This window comes from Pogona vitticeps, chromosome 1, assembly GCF_051106095.1.
Source record: "Pogona vitticeps strain Pit_001003342236 chromosome 1, PviZW2.1, whole genome shotgun sequence".
Taxonomy (NCBI): domain Eukaryota; kingdom Metazoa; phylum Chordata; class Lepidosauria; order Squamata; family Agamidae; genus Pogona; species Pogona vitticeps.
This window is the reverse complement of record NC_135783.1, coordinates 136154875-136172096: the sequence shown is the minus strand read 5'-3', so window position 1 is coordinate 136172096 and position 17222 is coordinate 136154875. Positions and strand designations below refer to the sequence as shown.

Sequence of the window (17222 nt, the reverse complement as noted above, 5' to 3'; positions counted from 1 at the left end):
AAGGAGGGGTGGGAGGGAAAGTGCTGAGAGGGCATGTTTCCTCAACTTTTATTTTGGAAGGTAAGGGGTGGGGTTTAACAGAACTACATATTTTGTTGGCAAAGTGTGAGAAACAAGTTTCAGAGCAAGCATTCAGAGTACTGTACTGTGTACCTTTGCCCAATCAACATTATGTGGAGAAATGCTGTCATGTTGGCTTACATGGAACTGTATTGGGTTCATCCTTCCTTGGGCAGTGGGATGTCATCTCTGTGGGCCCCTACTGTTTCTTTTCTGGTACCATTATTATTACCTGCCATCAAAGTGCCTTTCTTATGGTATATGCGATGAGGACATACAAGGATGCAAAGGAATTGATTTCTTCACATTTCTTTTGTGTTATGTCCTTTAAAAATAGTATTTCGAGACTGCTTCTCTACACCAGGGGTCAGTGTAGAGCTGAGAAAACCACTGAAGAGGAACATCTTTTCTTGAGCTCACCTGTGGGACTGAACAAACTCAGATGCCCACAGGGTACTTTGGGGAACACGTTACCCAATATTATCTTAAGGCAGCTTGTTTATGAAGTGTGGGTGCACGTGCTTAATTCAACACAGGTTGCTAAAAAGAGATTTTAGGAATAATGACGTCCTATATATACTTGACTGGCAGTGACTCCCTTTGAACTGAATTACTTTGCAGTATACATGCACAGAATTGGATGGTAAATCTCTTGTATGCAGCATAGAAATGCAGACGAAGGCACTTTTCCATGAGGCAGCCGGGCCTCTGGAGTGAATGGACGTATTCTGCTAGTTAAGCAACTTTTAAAAAATGGAGGAGTGCCACTGCTGCTTAATTGAAAATTCTCTCCTGAGACCAAAATTATGCCTGTGTAAGGTCAAGGATTCTGGTTCCTGCTTCAGTCCCTGGTTCAATTACCTAATTTGTTGGTAGTGAGACTGATTTTAAGTTACTTGCAGGCAGGTCAGGTGACCCAGGACTCTAAGCAAGAACTTCAATTACCAACAGCCTCCATCTCCTGGATGATGTATCCATACTTATGCAGGTGTACTTTACTCAACGGGATTTTGGACAGTGTATTATTTCTCACTGGAATGATTGCTCCTCCACTGATACAACAGCAGATTCTACCGTTGGTAATCTGAAATAAGGTTTCTTGAAAATGGTACTTTACATTTTTATCCAAAGCATCTGTTTCATCTGTATTCAGAAGGATGCAGAGTGAGCCTGACGAACATGAGGAGTGTGAACACATTTGGATGTCCCCACAGGGCAAGAACAGCACCTTGTCAGCTGATTTTTCACTCCAGAAGCACCACTGGATTGAACCTGATGGGAATAAAGAAGAAAAAGAAGAATCTGCATCCAAGCCAGCCAGCTCTATTTGCTTGACTCAAAAGAACAATTCTTACTGTTGCAGCCCAGTAGAATGTAAAACTCCAGTGGCGGAACAAGAAGAGTTCAACATCAGGAATTCTTAGTATTTTAAACTCCTTGAATTGCATTGCCTTTGTATGATGAGAGAAAGGGAAATGTCCTGACAGTCAGGAGCCAAAACAGATAAAAACAAGGCTTTGAAAAACTTCAGGGACCTGTCCTCATTTAAATTTATGTCTCAGCCCTTATTAATTTCACGGCATCTTGGGGATTTGTCAAATAAAATCAAGAGTTCCCAAAGCCCCAACTGCTGCATCCTGCCCTGAATATCATCCTTTCTAGGACAATGCACATGAAACACATTGAATATCTGGTAATGGCATTCAAGTGCTAAATACAACCATTTCTTGCTTGAATTAATTCAGCTAGTGTCAAATTGTCCCTGGAATAAAGAATTAAGAACCGGTGCCTTGTGTTTTGCTAGGCACAGCTGAGCTCCTTCCTGGCGATCATAAATAAGCAGGCCAGTGATATGCTGGGATACTGGTTGCTGCTGAGATAGGCAAGACTTCCAGTGTTTGCCTCAGATAGAGAAGTTACTGTATGAAAGGCACAATGGCTCAGTGGTTAAACTTTGTGCAGTCAAGACTGCTCACGACCAGAGTTTGATCATGGTGAGTTCTGTTAGTCAGCCCAAGGTTGACTCAGCCTTCCATCCTTCTGAGGTCAGTACATTGTGTACCCAACTCACTGGTGTGTGTGTGTGTGATGTGCAAACTGTCCAGAGGGTGCTTTAAGCACTATGGGGTGGCGTATAAGCAGCACACTTTGCTTTTTTGCTTCACTCCAAAATAGCTCAAAGTGGCACTATCCAGCGGAGTCTTGATAGGGGCTTCTATAGAACAGAAGATGGGTGTGAGAACCACTAGTGTTAAAACAGAAGCTGCCTCCATCCCAAATATTACCTTGCCCCTGTTTGATCTTCTAATGTCCATGTATCTCCTGTAAAAAAAATGTAAAAATGTTGTTTGCTCCCACTCCCATGTATGCAGAAACCGCTACCTTATTTTTGAGCTCATCTCAATCTGGTCACCAGAGTTGGACAGTAGAACAAATACCTGGCAACTAACCACAAAAGGCTGTGGTGTGTATGGTTCCAGACCACTCGGAACACACCTGGTCTCACCTGATTTTGGAAGAGAAAAAGGGCTGGATCTGGTTAGTACCTGTATGGGAGAATACCAGTGCCCTCCCATTATAGATAAAATATCCTGCCTGAAATCTTGGAGAACTACCACAAACCCGAGTAGACTGTACTGTGTTAGATGGAGCAATGGTCTAACTCCGTACATGGCACCTTTGGATTCTTTCTTATCTTCCTGAAACCTTCCTCCCAATGCTCTGTAGGGCTCAAAGGATCAGAGCTGTAGCTAGAAAGAAAGGCAGACTTTCTAACTCAAGGCAGAATGTGGAATATAAATGCTATATCTGAGTATCTTCACACACTTGACTAGGATTTATTTTGTTTGAATGCTTCTGTACTGCCAGATGTCATGAGATCTCTCCTGTAAAAAAGTTTAAGACAACAGCACAAGTATAAAACAATTGCCAGATAAAAGCACCATTAAAAGGAGGAGCTGAGAAATGGGATGTTAAGGACCTCTTGTGGAGGTGGGGGCCCTTCTTCCCTAAGCCCCTATCCCCACAGTGCATACCTGAATATGAACCTGTGAGTAAATATCTCACTTTACACTGTGTGTCTGAAGAAGTGGACCATAATCCCAAAAGCTCACACTGAAATCCATGTTAGTCTTTTGGGGCACCACAGTTCTTTTTTATATACAGTGGTGCCCTGCTAGACGATGACCTCACAAAACAACAAATCCGCATGATGATGAGTTTTTGCGATCACTATAGCGCTTCGCAAAACAGTGTTTCCTATGGGCGATTTTTGCTGGACAGTATTTAGGTCCGTGCTTCGCAGACCATTTTTCCCAATACGATGATTTTAACAGCTGATCGGCACTTTGCAAAACGGGTGTTTTCGGGACCGATGCTTCGCAAGACAGCGATTTTAACAGCTTATAGGCGCTTCGCAAAATGGCTTCCCTATGGGCGATTTTCACAGAACAACAACGATTTTTCCCCATTGGAACGCATTAAATGGATTTCAATGTATTCCAATGGGGAAACTCTTTTCGCAAGACGATGTTTTCACAAGACAGCGATTTCAGTGGAACGAATTAACATCGTCTTGCGGAGCACCACTGTATTGTGATATTTGTTTTATTTTTGCTATACAATATATAATAAATTCACTTAACTACTGTAATGAAAATGAAGGGTAGCTTCTTCTTTTCTGTTATGAGAGGAGACCCCTCTTGTATATCTGTAACTTCGAAACAAATTTTAACTTTGCTACATGGCGAAGGAGGAATTGCATGTGGTTTAAAAGGATGGGTGTCCCTCAGCTTATGCTTCTCCATTTAGCTGCAGATTATGTTTGTGTAACTAAAAAGGATTTTCCCCCTATTAGTTTTGAGAAATGAGGAAGGTATTGTTGTTCTACATAGCTGCTTTAAAAGTAGCTATGAGCCAACTGTTCTGGAGCCTTGGAACTCCAACTGGAGTTAATTTGTTTTTAAAAAGTAACTTGATTTTAAGCTCTTCACAGATCCACCCCCATACAGAGTGGCTACACATAGGCAACCCCATGTCCTGTGAATTCCTCTATTCCTCCTCTCCTTGGTCTTATGGTAGCTTGAAGTGATGCCTTTGTGAGTCTGAAGGGATCACAGAGACTCTCTTGTTGAAGAGAGGGGAACGGCTACAATACCCCAGCACAGAAGGCCTTTTTGCCCTCCTTGCCCAATTACCCTCAGCAAAGGAAAGACCAGCATCTCCAGAGCAGTCCATTCATCCTAGGTAGTTCTTGTCATAACAGTTTGCTCTAATGCTGCTTCAGCTTCCTTACACTTTCCACCTGGTAGTTTTAATTCCAGCCAATGAAATGATTAAAATGAGTCTATTTAGGGCATCACCCAAAACGTGATTGTCCTCTGTGGTTCCGGCTTGGCCGGGGCAGCCCTTCAGAGCTCCCTTCCAGGAGGAGTATTGCCTTTTGGTGGCCCTCTCCAAGGAAGGGCTGTCCTTCCTGAAAGAGGATACGTGGCCGCTCTGAGCCATCTTCTCGGGTACCGCTATGTCGGATGTTTGGACAGGGGTGTCATGTTGTTCTTTCAGCCGGCTAGGCCTACTCAGCTCTTTCCACCTTTCCTCCTTGGCCTTGGTTTCCAGGAACAGTTGTATGACGCAATGAGCTATTTGCCACAGCTAGTTGCCTGTAATTTTAGCCGGGTCTCTTTGCTCAGAGGAACATTCCAAATATTTCAGTGCAGTACTCAGAACTGTCGCGAAGCCTGTTTTAAAACATGAGGTGAAGCATATGAAAAACCCATTACAGTACCTGCAGCGCAAGGAGGTGGATTTCACACAGTGGGTTGTGACTGAGGTACTTTGCACAGTCTACACACCCAGTTTCTGTACCATACATGTTGATATCCTAACTATGAGGAGGGTACTATTTTTAGTTAGGGCAAAATAGGATGAAGTTAGAGTTGTATCCAACTCAGGAGCCCCACTTACAGAAGAGCAGAAGAATCCAAGGTAATTTGGGGTATCAGTCTCCGTGACCCACCTACAGTGACTGCCTGTCCCGTGAACACCCAGAACCTGCTCCAGGAGGCTGGAAAACTCTCTGGAATATATTTTCAGCATTGGAGTGGGCCACAGCACAGGGAAGGGACATACAATTCCCAGGGCTACCATGCACATCATGTTGGATTTGGGCCTTAGATTTTTTTGGCTGCAAATCTATGAATAGTTGGCAGCTTGCTGATGTATGAAACTGCAGCTCAACTCCATATTCAAGAAGACGTCGAGAATGAACCGCTATTTGGCTACTATTTTCTCCACTTATAATAGTGTTGATAAATGACCCTGCAAAATGTATAATTGAAAGACGTAATATAGCATTTCGTGAATTTATGATGCATTACCTTTTTTCTTCCCCATGGAGAAGGTTTTCATTTGAGATTTCAGCTAAGGCATCTCAAAACAATAAGACTACAGCTGCAAGAAAAACATGGAAACACCCTCATGTTCCCTGAATTCTAAATATATGCAAATTTTTGGAAATGTTGCTGCTTGGAAGTGAATACAGGATAACAAAAATGGCTTGCATGTAGCTTGATTGAAAGGCCCTTTCGTTTTTGCTTTTGCTTTGTTCTCTCTGCTGTCTCGGCAGCAGTGATGAGTAGATGATTCTCTCAAAAGTATAAATCAGGCTGAAGTGATGTGAGCTAAAGTGGGATTTGCTTGTCTTTCTATAAAGAGAGAGAGGGAGGGAGGGAGTAGGGGGAGGGAAAATAACTTTTCATCTTTCCTGCGCAATCTGGTCAGATGGCACCCAGCTACAAAACTGACAAATTGACAATTTCCACGCATCCGCCTACACACAGGATCAAAGTAGAAAGCGGTGCTATTATCAGTTATTCCACAATCCTTCATTTGGGATATGGATCACTTCTCAACACAATGTGGTAATAGCAGTCAATATTTCAAGGCTCCAGATATCCTAGGATTTGACTGTCTGTCAATCTGTCAGGGTTTCTAACTCCACTTTTTCCAAAAGCTCCCCGGAGCTTATAGCCCCACTTCTTAACACAGCCCTTTGGATAAATCTTCAGCTCAAAGGCTGCCTCTGAACAGAAGATGTCCGGTGGGATCAGATGTCCTTTATAGGAGTGTCTGCCGTTTAGATGTGCCCTGAACTGAACTCATTGCAATGACTCATCGGTCTGCACAGTGTGGGAGACAGGGATAAAAGGAGGACTTGTACATCTGTCATTGTGATATCCAGTCTCGGTCCCGGAGACTGATAGATTCTCTCTCTCTCTCTCTCTCTCTCTCTCTCTCTCTCTCTCTCTCTCTCTCTCTCTCTCACACACACACACACACACACACACACACACACACACACACACACACACACACACACACACACACACACACACACACACACACACACACACACCAGAAACCCCAGCCAGCCAATATAGCCAAGAGTCAAGGATTCTGAGAGTTGTAGTCCGATAGCAAAGGCACCCAAGGGTGAGAACCACTGACCCACTTGACGCAACACACAGCGCTGCGTGAACCTGAAAAACAGAAATGCCTCATGCTGCGCGTTCGGTGCCCAAGGCAAGCTTGGTTATGTAACATCCCCTGCTTATGCGCAGAGAGCTGATTTGCATTATTTCCGTTATTTTGCATCAGGGACACCTGGTGGTGACTCCAGTTTGGGAGGGGCTGAGGAGCCACTCAAGTTTTCACTTTAGAGCAGCTGTCCAAGCGGCTGAGCTTTGTCCCCAAAAACAGATTCAGTACCTCGGATGACCTCTGCAAAATACAGGCAAAAACCTGAAGTGGGTTCACAGCAGCTGTGCAACCACAGCCACCAACCACCATCGCTTTGTTCAATGACACATTTGGGACCTGTAGTCATAAGATGGGCAACTCACACCACTGCTAAACAATAAGGCAAAACTAGATGTTCATGTATTATTTTACATGCCAGAAAGGGGAAATAAAATGCTGCCTTTAGCCATTGTTAAAAGCAAAGCAAGAGAGGCAAACCAGACACCTGGCCAGTGGGATTCGGTCTGCTGCCTTTGGTGTCTTTGGGCAATTTGGTTTGTGTTCTTTGGCTTTCCTTTTTTTGCCTCCTTTTTTTCCAGTTGGGTCTTTGTAGATTACTACAGAGTTTTTAATTTTCCATTGCTCTCTGCATATTTACCTCCTAATTTCTCCCACACTTGTTTTCTCCACTCTTCTATGTTTTTTTTTTCCTTTTCCTCCCACTCGTTGTCTTCTTTTCTTTTTCCCCTCCTTTCCTGATCTCTTATGTCTGGTCTTTCTCCTTTCTTCCATTTTAATTCATATTGTGGGGTTTGGGAGGGGTTAATCTCCCTTCCCCCACCATTTCAAGCATGTGCCATTTTAGTGAGAGTGAGTGACTTGGTAGGAGGAAGAAAGGCTGATGCTGAAAAGCAGTCTTGCGAGGATCTACTAAGAGCCCAGCCATGAGATGAGCCCAACTATGTTCAATGGGATTTACTCTGAGGTAGCTATGTATCAGATTGCAATCTTTGTAAGAATGTAAAGGAATGAATAGGTGGAAAACAGGATTTGGATTAACAATTTGAATAATGGCCTTCAAATTAGGGATGAAATAGATGAGATGGGAGCTTTGAAATTAGAAGCAGAGCTGCCTTAAGAAGTTAAAGACCACTGATTATCATTCCAAAAGGTTTTGCAGCTCTATCAATTGCAAATTAGTTTGCTTTTGTTTAGTGACTGGTCACAGGCAGGTCAAATAACAGCCTTCTTATGCATACTGATTGCTCAAGCAAGGCAGTTTTGACAAACACGTTCTCTACACAAATAGTGTTTTATTACTTTCAAACTGAGAACTGTCCATCTTGTCTACTTCTGTCCTCAGGTAGTCTTGGGCTGACGCGGCAATTCCTTATTGGTTCCTCTGATCGTTTAGTCCAGCAGAGCTGATGAACAGTAGTACTTTTTCTGGGCAACAGCACAACCAAGATGGGGCAGTGGTGCAGGGAATGAAGAGCATTGCTTGTGCTAGTGAAGTTGCCTGATGCTTTCAGAGTGCAGGACATTACATCACATGTTAAACCAAACTTGTGTGCTGTCCATTACTTCTCAGCAGCTACTTCTTTGTCCACATCGGTAGCAATCCAGTGATGTTTCCAGAGTGAAAGGAGCAGTCAACAGGATGCTGTCATTGCCCAGGGGATGCCTGCATGTGTTCACAGTGTTCATGTTCTTTTTTTTGGGGGGGGGTGTGTTCCTACCATGTCCCCTTCTCAGAAGCAAGATTGTTGTTATCATTGCCCTGATGAAGTTAGCTATTGGATGTGTTGTGCATTATTACCAACACGCCAGAAAAATACACAGAAATATTCCTGGTTCCTTTCGTGGACAATGTTGACACAATACCTTAACTATTTATAAAAAAACAAAACCACAGACCACTTCCTTTGTCACTTAAGGCTGATGAGAATGGCAAAAAAACCTTTAAAATGTTGTCAACATGAACTTTAAAAGTAACTTTAGGAAGCAAGTAGCTATTTTTACACCCAAGTAACTTAGGTGTTACTCATTAGGCCTGATAAGTAACTATATGAGTGACAATGTTACTGTAGTTACTTGCAAGCTCAGGGTTTATACAAAGTAATGCAGGGTTCTTCAGTTTTTAAATCTGTTGTCATGGTTGCTTTTACTACTGGATTTATATGTTTGAGGGAAGCTTTCTTTTTAGATATGGTTTATTCCAAATACTTTAGGAACAGGAGAAACTGATGTGCAGATGAACTTTAAAAACATGGGAACAGAACTATTCAGAGGCGGCCTAGGCAAGAGGCATTCTTCACAGAGACACTGGGCTGGGGATATTTTTGTCCCTGCAAGTGTGATGCACATAGTTTTATGTTGGCAGCTTTCAAGGCACAATTATTTGGCTTGGGCACTAGTCAGATTGCTTTTTCTTACTTTCCTGCCAAGGTTTGTTTTTATAAGTGTTTGGAATACAGTTATAACCTACTGGCCTTGTGTGTGACCTTGAACAAATTGGTAACCGATTCCCTACGTAGGACATGGAAATTAGGTACCAGTGCATGAGTCTTTTGATCAGGGCTATTGTTAGGCTTACTAATTAAATTTCAAATTCTTTTTCAGTTCCACAGTTTTACTCATTAGATGTGTGGCAAATTAATTAAAGTGTAACTGTGCTAGACTTGGATCCAAAAGACACAAAACAAGCTCATAGATGTGTGTATGCCAAGCTCCCCAAACTATCTGATTGCTGGTTAATGCAAAAAACAACAACTGTGACCTACTGCATTTGTGTCCCAGTCTTGTAGTCTCTGAGGTTTGTTGAGGTGAATACAGTGGATCATTTTATCGTAACAAACCCCCTAGCTAACTAACATGAGGCCAATCTCAGGTCTTCATATACTCCAACAGGTTAGACTTCAGGCTTGTGAGATCTCCTTTTTAAAGCAAGCAAGCAAGTAAACAACAAAAAAACAAAACAAAAAAACTCTAGCACCCCAAGATCCATCAGAGAATACTACCAAAAATTTACACTCTGAACAGTTGGACCATGAGGAACTGAGGCAAATAACAGTGAGTGAAACTGAAAGAAATGTAATACCTGGTCTGGATGACATCCCTCTGAGACTTCTTAAAGAAAGTGACAAATGTAACATGATTTTAAAAGCAATTTTCTAAAAGGGTTCAGGAAATAACCAGCATCTCTCTTGTCAGTGCTAGCTTAATGATGTTTTTGGAAAAATTGCTGGGAATGATATCAAAGAGAGAGAGAGAGAGAGAGAGACAGAGAGAGACTCAGATGCACACAGCAGAGACATTCCCACGAGAACACAGATTTTTAATATCCCTCATGCCTAAACTGAGCTAGACACCTTGCCGCATAAGTTGTGGGTGAACTGAGTTGTTGAACTAAAGACAGGTCCTTTAATATAGAACTGCATTCTTGCAAATATTTGTTTAAATGTCTCCCTGTTATTAAGGAACAGGGTTTATTAAGGAGAGAAACAGAGAACTGTACAACCAGTACAGTCATCTCACCATGTTGGCAGACCTGGTGCCCAGGCTATTAGATGTATGAGAAACACTTTACACACAATTACGTCATTCCAGGAGATTATGTAGGAAGTTCAAAATTCAAAGGAGGCAAAAAGCTTTCTATGCGAACGGAAATAGAGAGAGGCTGATAACAGCGTACTGTCAAATGGAAACCATCCAGCTTCTTCTAGAACTCCCAAATGGGATTAAAGAGTAACCCTTGCTTCTTCCTCTGTCAAAGCCATTTCCTGCAGATTCCACCACCTCTCCATGGAGTGTTTACCCAAGTTTCCAGGAGGTAGGAAATAATTATAGAATATGGAGAACCCAGTTCCTGACAATTCTTGTGAAGTTATCAATACTATAATAAGTACTTAAGCATTGTGTTTGTACATCTGTTTTTAAAATGCCCTTTATTCAATGTAAACATCTGTGGCAGTTCATAACACCCCTTGTATTTTGCATTAGTTTTGGGAAATTTCAAATTCTGAGGATTTTGCTTCTACTGTAGACTTACTTCTAAATGTCACTGAATGTGACACTAAGGATTAAAGCATGTGTGAAGATACACAAGGAAAATGCACAAGCATAGTCAATATGCACTGTGCATGTTAGCCTTGTTTACATCACTGAATTATATCCACCCCCATGGAAAAAAACTCCTGTGGATGTCCTTCAGGGTTGCTGGAAATCTCAAACCTTCTTTGATCTTTCCTGGTGTTTGGCAGATGTTTCCCTTTTTGCCTCAGAAAACAGAAAGAATATGCAACTCTTAATTCCAGAAGTTATGTTATTGATAATTCTTACTCCACTACTACACTTTTAGTTCTTGCAATAATAAAACTTTTGCTACCAAGTAAAGCAGATAAGGTATGGCTTGAAGGCAGGTAAAACAGAAGTACAGGATGAAAATTTGTAATTTCCATGTTGCCTCCTTTTGGTTTATGGTCAAGCTTCTGCTGTATGGCATCCATGTCTGGTGGCATACTATTTTAAACAAAACTGCTTGGCAGCAAGTTTTATTCATTTCACTGGATCTTATCTAGAAGTGTCCTAGGATACCAGTGTAAATATTCCACTTATTATATAAAAGATTGCCTTGAAGATTGTTTTGGTAATTAGAACAAATGAACATGTAAAATCCACTAGAAAAGTGGCACTTCTTCACATATTAGCATTGCTTAGCTGATAGGTACTGTGTGGGAACGTCAGAGACAGGTATGTGTAGGTGTTGACCAACTGTACTTCTTTGTAGTACATGGGATATTGTAGCTAAATCTAATGTAAATAGACTCAATGAACTAAAAAGGACGTTACTCAGTACTATACAAATCTAATAGATTTTAATAAGTGTTCTCTAGTTGAGGCTAAAACTGCATTTGACCTTTACTTACTGCCGGGCTGTCTCTTTAGTTACCTCTAAGAAAGTCTGGGTTCAGATGTATGAAGCGGGATACAGTTCATAAAAGCTTATGCCAAATAAAACTTGTTAGGGTGCTATAAGACTCCATGTTCACAATTCATCTGAATTCATTCGTCTAAAAGAATAACTTTTCTTTTGAGTGCCTTTTCAGCTCTGAACTGAGAAGTGGTGTAGCTCTCCAAATGTTGCTGGTTTGCATCCTCCAGCAATCCTACCCAGGGACATTGGAAGTTACAGGCCCCAATTATCCGAACTGTCACATGTTGCCCATCCTTAGTTAGACGATTTTTAACACTCAAGTAAGGCAAAACAAACATGAATAAATACCTTTCTTTCTCTAATTGCACTGTATTATTGCTTATTCCACACACAAAAGCTGTTCAGTTTTTTTAATTTCTGCGAAGACATCTTATTTGTTCCATTAAATACTACCTGCAAATTTCCTGCAACATTCATACCCTGTATCTGCATTTTTTTAACCAAAGGGATTGTTTCAGTTCCATCGATAAAAAAAGCAAAATGAGCTTAGCAGTTTTAAAATGTAGTCCACAAGGCTCCTCATGGCTAGTAAACTTGATGCCAGATGTGTGGCTTGCAGCCTCCCAGGCTGTGTAACTCTGTGTATCACCTGCTATGGGGAACACAAATGGGAGGATGCTGCTGCACCCAGGTCCAACCTGTGTAGGTTTTCCATAGGCAACAGAAGGTCCTGCCATTGGTTGGCTTGTGGTCTGATCAGGAGAGACTAGGGTTGGGATGAGGTCTGTATCTGCTTGCTCCAGATTTGTGAGCTGGAGTAGATATACCTTTGGTCTAATCTGGTGTGGCTCTTCTTATGAATGTTTGATGTGTAATACCGAAGTGGGTTTCCCCTGCTGCGGTGCATTTAGGCAGTGGTCCCCAACCTTGGGCCTCAAGATGTTCTTGGAATACAACTCCCAGAAGCCCTCACCACCACTGTCTGCTGGCCAGGATTTCTGGGAGTTGAAGTCCAAGAACATCTGGAGACCCAAGGTTGGAGACCACTAATTTAGGGTATGGTTTCAAAAAAAGAAATGAAGCACTCTTTGTACATCAGACCCCACTTCTCTTCACACTGTCGCAATCCAGTAAACCAAAGGATAGGGGAAAATTGCCATTCCCCATTAGCAATTTCCAGGATGCCTGTGATTCTAGCGCTTGGTGACTTCACATAATCTTCATTATTACTGGTTTATGAAATCCTGCAGATGCAATGTGCTCTAGTTCACGACTGTGGACAGAGTAACAGGCTGCAATCCTGGAGTAACTGAAATCAGGGCCAGAGGAATGCATTTTGTTATTGGGGCAAGAGAGCAAATGGTGCTCCTCCTGACCTCCTTGGGAGCAAAGCTGCACATGGCCCAAGGCTGATCCAAGCTCTTTTGCAATCTCAGAAGCGGAAAGCGCCTCTCCCGAACGGTAAACATCGAATCCTGATAAAAACTCATTAGCTAAAAAATGGCCTGCCTTGGAGACGGCCGCGGGCCCCCAAAGGAGGCTGCCGTACTTCACCGAACCCAGGACAGGCCGGGACACCGCTGAGGGAAAGGTGGAGGGTCTACAGCCCAGGACCCAGCGGGTTAAAGAAAGGGTCACCTGCTGCTGCTGCCGCCGCCGCCTTCTCTGGCGGTGCCCGGGGCTGCGGAGCCAAAAATAAAAACGAGCGCGGAAGCCGGCGGAAGCGACCCAAGAGTTTGACGAGCTCTCCTCCTCCTCCTCCCCTCGCTCGCCCTCAGAGCGCTTTATATGGTCTGCGTGCCACCACACCAGCCTCAGGGGCGGTTTCTCAGAAGCGAATCGCTCGACGCCCCTCGTTACCGCCGTTACTTCTGGCGGCGCTACTTTCCCTCTCCCCCCCCCCCAACTCGTTCCTCTCAGTCCGCTTTCACCTCAGTCGCCCTGTTCTTTCGTGTGTGTGTGTGTTTCCTTCTTTCTCTACCCTCCTCTCTCAGGGCTTTGGCCGCGCCATTCCCGCCTCCGTCAGCAACCCGCTTTGCCGGGGCGGGGAGGGGGGAAAGTGTCGGTGGGATAAGGGAAGCAAGCAGCGATGCGCCGGGGACCCAGCCTGGGCCGCCGGAGCAGGGGTCTGGCTCGTCTCGCTGACGGGCTGCATAGCTATGCGGGCCAAAGAGGGAGGGAGAAACGAAGCCTCTCCAGCCCCGCGACCCCGGTCTCGGCCCGGGTGCCCTCCGTCCGCTGGCGGGGCCGGGCGAGCAGCGAGGGCTTGTGGGTAACAAGGAGGCCATCGCCTCAGCCAGAGGGACCGTCCTCCTGAGGCGGGAGAAGGGAGGGAAGGAAGAAAGAAAGAAAGAAAGAAAGAAAGAAAGAAAGAAAGAAAGAAAGGGGGGAGGCGGCGGCCGCCTCCTCCCGCTGGGAAGCAGCGAGAACGTGTGCGAGGCGGGCCCCGCGCCGGAATGCCCTCCGGCAAGAGAGGGAGTCCGTCTGTCCGCCGCCCGCGCTCCTCCGTGCCTAACTAGCCGCTTGCCTGCTTGCCCGGCCGGCCTCCCGCTCCCTCTCGCCTTCTCCCCGCGGGGGGATTGACCTGGTGCAAAATGGCCGAGGCGGCGTGGGGGGCCCGGCCGTGACTCCCTTTCCCGCCTCCGTCGGCGGAGAAGAGGAGCCGAGGGCGGGCCAAGCTCCCCGCGGGAAGCCTCCCCGCCTCCTTCCCTCCCGCCGCCCACCGTCCCTCCTTCCCTCCCTTCCCTGGGCTGTGCATGCCTGGGAACAGGAGGGGGGGGACGCGCGCGTTCAAGCGGGTGGAGCAGCGGCAGCCGCGTTAGCAGCAGCGCCCGCCCCCATCGGGAGACGAGGCGGCGGGCGGCGGGCTTCACCCCTTCCCTCCGTCCCTCCTCTTGAGGCAGGCCTGGCTGGCCCAGGCCGGGACGCAGCCACCCTTTCTCCCCGGCAGGCAGGCAGGCGGGCGGGCGGCTCTGCTCTCCCCCCAAGCCAAACCGCCCCCCCCCCCAGGCCTCGAAGCGGATCGCTCCCGGCTGGGGGCGGAAGGCGCTCTCCGCTTGCTGCCGCCGCCGCCGCCACTCCGGCTACCCCGCCCGCTTTCTCTCTCTCTCTCTCCGCTCTCTTCTTGCCCGCCAGCCATCATCGCAGGGCTCGCCTCGGCGCCCGCGGAGGGAACGGAGAAAGAAGCCGAAGGCGAGAGGCCGGCCGGGAGCGGCAGCTTTAAGCCCCCGGAGCCGCCGCCGCCGCCTCCTCCTCCGGCCGTGAAGATGTCTGCATCGCAGCCGCCCGACTCCGAGGACGGGCTCCTGCGGGGGCGCCAAAGGAAGCTGGAGTCCATGATCCGGGACCCGCGGTCTCCCGTGAACGTGGAAAGTTTGTTGGTGAGTTCCGCGGGGCGGGAGGGGGGGGAGAGAGGACGCGGTCGGGGAAGGGGAGGCAAGAAGAGGGGCTGCAGTGGGTGGGAGGGGAAATAGGGACGAAGGAAGATGGGGTGGGGAGGCGGCGTGCGGTGTCGGAGAGGGTTCGGGTCCCTAGTTTCAAGTGGTGATGTTGGGGCGTGGGGGGGGGAGAGAAAGGAAGGAAGGAAGAAGGGGACCGCTGGACGCCTTCGTTAGAGTGGGAAGGGAGGCAGGCAGGAGGAAAGCCTGCATCCACTTTTGCTTTGAAAGGGCTGGGCCGAGAGAGAGAGTGAGAGAGGATGGAACCAGCGCATCTTCTGAATAGGGATGATGAGTTTGGGGAATCTTTTGCCCCGGTGGGTTCGAGAGAGGGCTTTCCCTTTGGGTCGTTTGTGCTTAGGACACCGCCGTTCACACGCTGCGTTTTCTCCTCTCCTGAAGTAAGGCGGTGTGGATTGCATTAATTAGTTGGATGGACGTGGAAATTAAAATACAGTAATAATAAAACAGGAAGAGCTCTTGCTTCTGAGTGAAGGAGCGGGCTTGGAGAGGAGTAAAAGGGGAAGACTAGCAGCCCTTGTTTCCATGTAGTTCAGTGCAATTGGGAAATGGGGCGTGGTGGAGAGTAATAAGAAAGCCATTGAGAGTGCAAATGAGGGTTCTAGGTTGGTAAGGAGAGAAGAATGTCTGTGCTGTCAAATAGATTTTGACACCATCCCTCAGTATATTAATTTGAGGATGAACTCAGCAGAACATGCCTTTTGAGTGTTGCTGGGCTGGCAGCCTTCAGTTTGATCCTCAACACATTCATCTGGGAAGTTTCATAGAATGATTTGGAAATAGTCCAATACGGCTGCTTTAATTAAGATGTGAATCTGTGTCAGTAACTGTTCAGTGTCGTTTTTGATCCTTTCCCATTGGTGTATTTGTGAACTTCATTTCTCCTAATGGGAAACCAGTGTTGACTGTCTGCTTACGAGACCTATGTGCATTTTACATCAAAGATTGTTTAACGTTGTGGATATATTTGGGGATCTTGACGCATAGTGGTTTGACCGTAATGCTTTGCCATTTCATCTACAGAGATATGAGTAGAAGCTTTTCTCTTTGGGGATCTGTGTATACAGAGAACCTCTTCTTTATGTGAGCAAACTTATGAAGGAAGAATGGTGGGTCTAAAAAATTCCCAGTTCTAAATATGAGATAGTGAAGGGAACAATCCTCATGCTGTCTGTATAAGAAAATAGCTTTTTGGGATAGCAGAGACCTCATGCCTACTTGTGGAGAAAGAGGAATGGGATTTTTGTCTCTGTTCCAAGAGTTTCTCCCTACAGGCATTTGGAAAGGGGGGTTGGGGGGGGGGGAAGCAACTGGAGTCATTTGCAAAAATGACTCAGTCCTGCTTGGCTAAAGTACAGGAACTGACTAAACAGTATATGTGTCTGTCTGTGCGTGCTGGAGGTTGTTGGGATCTATGCTTATTACAGAGGTTCCCAGCTATTATTAAAACTGGGAACCTCTGTAATAAGCATAGATCCCAACATTAATGATTCTTGATGGAAGTGCTGCAGAATATTTCAGTGGCTTGTGTTTATATTCAACATAAAATAACTTCCTCCAGTGTCCATTCCCAATATTACTCTATGTACTATGGCTAACAGTAGCTACAGTAATATTGCGAACAATGCAGCATTCAGATAAATGGTTAATTTTGGAATGATTGATCTTTTCAGTAATTCTACCTATTAAAATTCTCAACATGATTGAGCTGATATATAAATAGACCTTGTACAATGTGTGATAACCTGTGTGGTGTAGACCACTGGTTCTTAACCTTGGGTTACTCAGGAGTTTTGGACTGCAACTCCCAGAAGTCTTCACCACTAACTGTGCTGGCTGGGGTTTCTGGGAGTTGCAGTTCAAAAACATCTGAGTAACAAAGGTTAAGAACCACTGGTGTAGACTAGAGGACAGAGTTATGGACTAGGACAGTCAGGAGGCTTGTGTTTGAAAAGTCATGGAGGTGGGGGTGGAGTTAGTATAACTACACATAATATTTCTCTTACTGTGAGAGCCCTGCTGGGTCAGTATAAGTCAATTCTGACTTGATGGCAATTAACTACATGAACCATCTGTATAAAGTAAATTTACTTTCCTAAAAGAAAACTTTCTCTTAAGATCCAGACAATTTATTTGTACTATATAGTATTTTCTTAGCCAAATGAGTAAATAGTATATTGAGAAATAGTGAATATGCTCCTTTTTTGCAACGTGAGATTTTATAGTAGAAGGCATGGCATGACATCTTG

General features: G+C 45.2%; 1 protein-coding gene across 1 annotated transcript in view; it reads left to right on the top strand.

Moving 5' to 3' along the window:
• Positions 1–14654: 14654 nt before the first annotated feature.
• Positions 14655–17222, top strand: part of ROCK2 (Rho associated coiled-coil containing protein kinase 2) — a 108259-nt gene continuing 105691 nt past the window's right edge. The window contains exon 1 of the mRNA XM_073001668.2: positions 14655–14895. Within this exon, the coding sequence (XP_072857769.2) occupies positions 14782–14895 (114 nt within the window). The 5' untranslated portion in view covers positions 14655–14781. The remainder of the gene's footprint in view (positions 14896–17222) is intronic.